Source organism: Echiichthys vipera, assembly GCF_963691815.1.
Source record: "Echiichthys vipera genome assembly, chromosome: 19".
In the NCBI taxonomy this organism is placed as follows: domain Eukaryota; kingdom Metazoa; phylum Chordata; class Actinopteri; order Perciformes; family Trachinidae; genus Echiichthys; species Echiichthys vipera.
In genome coordinates, this window is record NC_139844.1 from 25,835,332 (window position 1) to 25,842,855 (window position 7,524).

At 44.2% G+C, this 7,524-nt stretch overlaps 1 protein-coding gene across 1 annotated transcript; it reads right to left on the bottom strand.

The window, feature by feature from the left end:
• Positions 1-2,462: 2,462 nt before the first annotated feature.
• sf3b6 (splicing factor 3b, subunit 6) lies at positions 2,463-6,589 on the bottom strand. The gene is made up of 4 exons (XM_083934027.1): positions 6,487-6,589; positions 4,958-5,076; positions 3,928-4,066; positions 2,463-3,005 (listed from the first exon to the last, which is right to left on the bottom strand). Exons 1-4 carry the CDS (start codon positions 6,514-6,516, stop codon positions 2,916-2,918), a joined length of 378 nt encoding a protein of 125 aa, XP_083790153.1. The 5' UTR covers positions 6,517-6,589; the 3' UTR covers positions 2,463-2,915.
• Positions 6,590-7,524: the final 935 nt, after the last annotated feature.

A 7,524-nucleotide genomic window follows, 5' to 3' on the forward strand; every position in this document is an offset into this window, starting at 1 on the left:
CGCGTCGTGCCCCTGCGTCCTGCCCCGCGTCGTGCCCCTGCGTCCTGCCCCTGCGTCCTGCCCCCGCGTCCTGCCCCGCGTCCTGCCCCCGCGTCCTGCCCCGCGTCCTGCCCCTGCGTCCTGCCCCTGCGTCCTGCCCCGCGTCCTGCCCCTGCGTCCTGCCCCTGCGTCCTGCCCCGCGTCCTGCCCCTGCGTCCTGCCCCGCGTCCTGCCCCTGCGTCCTGCCCCTGCGTCCTGCCCCTGCGTGCTGCCCCTGCGTCCTGCCCCACGTCCTGCCCCTGTGTCCTGCCCCTGCGTCCTGCCCCTGCGTCCTGCCCCGCGTCCTGCCCCCGCGTCCTGCCCCGCGTCACTTTCTAACCTGAACTTCTTTACGCGAACATCTTTGGCCAGACAATGTTTCTAATTCCAACTCTGTTGTTACTGTTGTTGCTATGGAGATACCAAATGTAAGTAAAGGCAAACGTGTCCGAGGATTCTTTTGTAGCATGTATTGTGTCCCTGACGACATGGCTGCACTACTCCCTGTGTTGTGATTTAATCTAATAAAAAGGAACTCAATGGGCTCTCGTCTGCTCTCTTCACTCCACGAACCTTCTTCTCATCCTCACGTAGACGTTTGTTCCCCAACCTTTTTGAGTCTGACGCATCCCCACATCCCTGTTTGCTCAAATACACCGACTGACATCTTCTTAATATGTTCATTTGAACTGATTTTGATTGATTTTCTATTACTTTAAGCTGTTTACAGTACTTTAAGCTAACTATAGCAACTGTTTATCTGTTACTTTAAGCTAACTATAGCAACTGTTTATCCGTTACTTTAAGCTAACTATAGCAACTGTTTATCTGTTACTTTAAGCTAACTATAGCAACTGTTTATCCGTTACTTTAAGCTAACTATAGCAACTGTTTATCTGTTACTTTAAGCTAACTATATCAACCATTTATTCATTACTTTAAGCTAACTATATCAACTGTTTATCCGTTGCTTTAAGCTAACTATATCAATCATTACTTTTAGCTCACTCTTTTAATTGTTTATTTACTTTGAGCTTTACTTTTCTTATGATTATTACGGCAACATATGATTTAATTCAATTACAGCTGACTCGTTGGGTACGGATTGCAAATAACTTACTAAAGAGATGCAACACGCCAACACATATGTGAAATACTCTGCAGATATTTATGTTCCTCCTAAACATAATATAAATATACAAATATGTGCTTTTTATATTAAAGTGTCTATGTAATTTCAGGTTATACCTTTTTAACAAGGGCGTACAAAGATACTGATGTACTGGTTACTTGAAGGCATTTCTAGAATAAACACAAAAACATAATATAGTGCATATAAGACGTGTGTGCATGGCTGTATCTGGTGTTTAAGGTTTTTATTTTGCACAGATGGTTGAAAGACCCTTTCCAAGGACGATAAATGAGCTAATGTCCGCGTACAGCCACCAGAGGTGCCTGTTGAAACAAAGACTAAAGAGTTTTTCCTTTTTCATGTTCCATGGAAACATTATGTGATGCTCGTTTTCAGGCGGACGTACTTTGGCAGTGACACAACGAGTCTTTAGAGAAAGAGCCCTGAGCCTGAGGTGTTCACTTCATCGCTCTTTGGGAAAAATCACTGGAGGCGTGTGTCCTGACGTGCACACGCAGCAAACTCCAGATTAAAACCTTTAATCACAGCTGTTTGGAGCTTTCGCCTAACAAACCGCAGACTTCCTAACATCGAGGTACAGGGTTCCTGCACCTTTCAGGGTCAAACTCAAGCACTTTCCAGGTCCATTTCCAAGCTTTTCCTGCACCTCACAGCTGTGGTAAATTACATATTTCAACAAATACATATAGATATATTTAAAATGATTATTTCACCTTTATTTTTTCCATGAGATGAAGAAGAATTATTCACGTTACACACACACACACAGGCCCGAAATACACCCACATGCACTAACAGGACCTATATACATGCATACAATGGAGTGTCAGAGCAGTTGGGGGTTCGGTGCCTTGCTCAACAGCACCTCGTCAGTGCCCGGGAGATGAACTGGCACCTCTCTAGCCACCAGTCCACACTCCATTCATGGTTCACACAGGCGACCCTACGGTTCCCAGCCAAGTCACCTATGGACTGAGCTACTTCGGCCCCCGTAAACACCAAAAGTGTTTCTTGATACCAGAACGATATTAAAATGTATTTTAATATTTTATTTTCCATTTGTTGTGAAAGAAATGCAGAAACAATTTCAAGCATTTTCAGCCACTTCTCCCAAAATTCAGGCACTTTCCAAACCTTGAAAACACGACATTAAGGATTTTTAAGCACCTGTACGAACCCCGGCAGTAAAAGCAGAAAACGCCGTTTATCTAATGATGTGAGCGGCTCACAGACGACAGCACTTGCACTATTTTACATTCTGTACAAAAGGGAGGAGACGTGAGCTTTTAGAAAGGGAGCATTTATTTCACAGAAACCATTTACTTTACATAGCACTGATCAAACTGACATCACACACACCGCGTGACCACGGTTAGCTTTAAATTAGAAGACTGTAAGAAGGAGGAAGAATAACAAAGAGTGCAGAATGAGCTGCTCTGGCTCGTTACTGTGGAAATGTTGGTTAAACGTGTCTCTTGTTGAAGAAGTCGTCCCATCTGTGAATCACTCAGACGGGATCGAACCGGAGCCGCTCCCTGCCCGGATGTTCTCTCACACACGACCATTCTCACCCACGTTTGCACAAACAACACACAAAAACTCTAAATTTTCATGTCAAAATCATTAAAAAAGGAATCTTCCCACAGCTGCATCTGTAAATTATCACCAGCGTGAACCAAAGAACACGGGAGGTGTGAGGGAGAGAGACGGTGAAGGCGTGGAGGTGGACGGCGAGCGCAGAACGCTACTTTGGAGGATCCGTGTTGATGCCGTATTTCTCTTTTAGGAGCTTCAGCTGTTCCTCTTTCTTCTTCGTGTCCATCTTCTGGAAAGCCTGCGGAAGTTTACGAAGAGCAAAAACATCATTACACTTGGAATAATCGCGTGATGTTGATAGTTTATAAACACAGCGTTCGTACGACTTTTCAAGGTCAAATTCAAGCACTTTTAAGGTCAATTTTCAAGCTTTTCCAGCATAAATTACATTTTTATATGAATACATACTGAAAATGATTATTGTAAGAGAAGTTTTTGTGCTATAAACAACTAAAACATTGTGTTTTTTTAACACCAGAAGGATAAGAAATGAAATGACATTTCTTTTCTACTGCACTTTGCTGTGAAAGAAATGCAAAACAGACACAGTTTAATGTATTTTCAAGCACTTTTTCCAAAATTCAAGCACTTTCCAAAGTTTTCAAGCCCCTGAACGAACCCTGTAAAGATTTCTTTTTAACTCCCAGAACGATATTTTTGGTTGAACTTTAAAAATTCATCATTGTTTTTATTCGGGCAAGTGAACATGACCTGTTCTTGTCCTACACGTGCTTTTGAAACCGTAGAGTCGACCCCTGCTTTAAAGAACTAACATTGAGCTGAATGATGGTAAACAACGCCGGTCTCCTTTCCCGGCACAACTGTGACTTTCAGAACGCTTTAGCTGAATGTCATCGTGCTCTCTATCGTCGTCTGATGTCAGAGTCTGAACACGGGAGAGGTCGGAGCCCCTGCCCCTCAAAAGGTCTCCGTACGGCCCTGCACCACACACTGGTACCTGCTCTGTGGGAAACACTGAATCTCCATCGTGCTCAAACTCACATAATAAAAATGTTCCGACGCTAAAAACCTGTGGGGGCCGATTTTCTCTACACAGAAAACAGATCAGGAACCGGACCAATACGCAGGATTGATAATGTCCTTGGTATCAGTGACATCTGATCCACGCTGCCTGCGGACACGGTGATGCTCATACGTACTCTGTTTGCGTTGTAGTAGAGGACCACCAGGTAACGGTTGCACACGTTGAAACCTGACAGATGGTCGCAGGCGTTCTTGGCGTCAAAGATGTCTTCATACACCACATACGCTGTTCCTCTGCTTTCAGGGGTGTTCCCTCTGAGAGGAGAGAGAGACACACACACAGTGACCACGAGGCCAGAGAGGGCAGAGTCCAACAGGCGTTCAGGGGAGAGTGAGACACTTTTAAGAGAATCAAAGCAGTTTATAATCTGTTTTATAGTTCCATATTTCATTCTTACAGGTAAATAATAGATAAATAAACATATGTGCTATCCCCATAAAGACTGAGTGCACATCTGTCACTTTAAAGGAGTAACACCAATGAGAGTAATAGAGATCAAATAACATGTATGGAGGGGATTTAAAGTGTAAATTGTTTAAATATTAACATATTCATGGTAAAATTGGCGAGTGTATTGCCTTTAACAAACACACACACTCTCACACACACACAGACAGAGAGAGAGAGACACACGCACACACTAGGTTACCACACCAAATAGGACCAGACATGTTTTTTGTTGCAAAATGATGCAAATTATAATGATTTTTTTAAGCTTAATTACATATATTTTTTTATGCAACTACTCGACTCATCGATGGAATAATCTGTAGAAAACTCGATCAGGAAAAGATCTGATAGCTGCAGCGCTGACTGAGTATTTACAGGAGCTGTGGTTATGATTAATGTTTTATCAGAAAGTGTTTTTTCTAATCTCAGTGCGACTGCAGATGAAAACCAGCCTTCTGTCTAAATCTGGTCTATTTACAGAAACGTTTATTAAAATGCACATTCCCGTCAAATCAAATATAAACAAATAAAAACACGATCTGGGTTCATGTCATGTGACCCCAGATCTGATGCAGTGTCTATAATACTGCTACTGCTACTAATAAAAATAATATTCAAATCAAACTGTTTAGTGTTCGTTTTGTCCAGTCGGTCTCTGTAAATCCTGCAAAAAGCTCCCGTTCATCAACACTTACGTTCTGATTTGCCGTATCGGTCCATATTTCCCAAAGATGTCGTACATTTCCTCCGCTGTGATCTTGTACGGAAGGTTCCTGACGTACAGGATCCTGTTCACCTCGGGGGGCAACCGGATCTGCCACACACAGCAACACAGATACAGAAGTTAGACCGCAGAGACGTCAGTGAGGAGGCAACATTTAACACTCCTGACACACACACACACACACACACACACACACACACACACACACACACACACACACACACACACACACACACACACACACACACACACACACACACACACACACACACACACACACACACACACACACACACACACACACACACACACAAGATCAGACATTCAGTGTTTCTTAACCCTGCTGATTCAATGTTTAACGTCTCTAAATACATGGTTGACATAGTTTTTCTGCTTCATATTTAAAGACTTTTCCTAATTTTATTGAGAAAATATTAGAAATTACACAAAACAGTTCTTACAAATACACTAACTTTATTTAGTAAACACACAAACAAACATCTGTCGATACAATTTTAGGCCAAACGGATTTTGGATCCACCCTCTGGTGCACCTGGACATATCATCAGTGATGTAACATAGGGGGTTTCGGGTCTTTCAACAATCAGACCCCCTCCCTTAGGCGACCCAGCCGGGGTGATCAAGTCCCAGCTTGTGTCCAGGTAGCGCTGCTGCCCTCCATGCCACGGCTCTCCCTCCTGATCCACAGCCACCGTGATGCCACTTCTGCAGCATCAGTGGCCACCTAGCCAGCGAAGGGCCATCAAGTTGGCCACTGATGCTGCAGAAGTGGCATCAAGGTGGAAAGATATTCCGTATATCTTCAGTTCAAGTCATGTGTCATAGACCCTTTTAATAAAATTGCATTGCTAGGCAACAGTCTCGGTCCTTGTTAACTTCCTGTCAGCTGATGTCATTCACATTCACTGCACCAAACCCTTTACAGAGCAGGTAAAGACCACACTCAGTGACTTATTTATGATTTAATACATTTATGCAACAGGGATCAAACTTAGTCTGAGGATATTCTGGATGTATAAGAACATGTTTGTGGATCTGTGTTTGATTAAAAATGATATTTAGGTAAACTTCAAATACACACAGAGAACCAGACATTTAAACTCGAGTTACAACTTTGATTCTGATCATTTTCTGGATGGTGTGAGTCAAATTGACCACAAGGACAAACGGTGCTAATATAATTTGAGGGGAACAGGAGGGTTAATGTAACAGAATAACTCGGAATATACATTTACATATTTCCATAACCAACACGTCAGACCGCAGATGGTCCCACATAATTAACCTCAATAAGTAGATGGGTTAAAAACATGAATTTGGGCAGTTTAGACACAGGAAGTGTGATTGTTTTCGCTCAGTTAGCATGCTAACCGTGTGCTAACCCTGGGTGATGCTAGTTCGTTAGCTTTTAGCCTAACCGCGCTAAAATAATAGGTTCAGTTTAACCCGGGTTAGTCCCGCCGACTCCTTTAAACTTACATTAGCACGTTTCGCTGCTTGCATCGCCATGGTGAAGGACTTTAGTGTGTGTTTCAGAACAAGGAACAACAAACACGCAGATCCACAGCTCCTCCCGTCAAAATGGCGGCGACGGCTGGTGACTTAGTTCCGGTTTCCGGTTTCAGACTGGGTGCAAAATGGCGCAGTGCTGCCCTCTAAAGGGCAACTGTAGACGTTTGTGTTTAATTCAAGACAAAAAATAATAAAAAATAAATATGTAAAAAAATATTAAAAATGTTTTGTGTGTGTGTGTGTGTGTGTGTGTGTGTGTGTGTGTGTGTGTGTGTGTGTGTGTGTGTGTGTGCGTGAGGTTTGGGTTTTCATGGTGTTTCTTTTGTTGTTCATGTCTTGTTTAGTTTTTATTTTCTCTCATCTCATCTCATCTTCAGCCTCTTATCCGGGGTCGGGTCGCGGGCGCAGCAGCTCCAGCAGGGGACCCCAAACTTCCCTTTCCCGGGCCACATTAACCAGCTCTAACTGGGGGATCCTGAGGCGTTCCCAGGCCAGTGTGGAGATCTAATCTCTCCACCTGGTCCTGGGTCTTCCCCGAGGCCTCCTCCCAGCTGGACGTGCCTGGAACACCTCCCTAGGGAGGCGCCCAGGGTTCATCCTTACCAGATGATCCTGAACCACCTCAACTGGCTCCTTTCAACGCAAAGGAGCAGCGGCTCTACTCCGAGTTCCTCACGGATGCTGAACTTCTCCCCCTCTCTCTAAGGGAGACTCCAGACCCCCTCCTGAGGAAACACATTTCACACGCTTGTACCCTCGACCTCCTTCTTTGGGTCCTGACCCAGCTTTCATGACCACAGGTGAGGGTAGGAACCAGGACTGAGGGTAGATCCAGAGCTTTGTCTTCCTCAGCTCTCTGTTCATCACAACGGTGCGGTAGAGCGACTGCAGCTCCGCCCCCGCTGCTCCGATTCTCCGGCCAAACTCACGCTCCATCGTCCCCTCACTCGTGAACAAGATCCCGAGGTACTTGAACTCCTTCACTTTTTAGTTTTTATTCGTTTT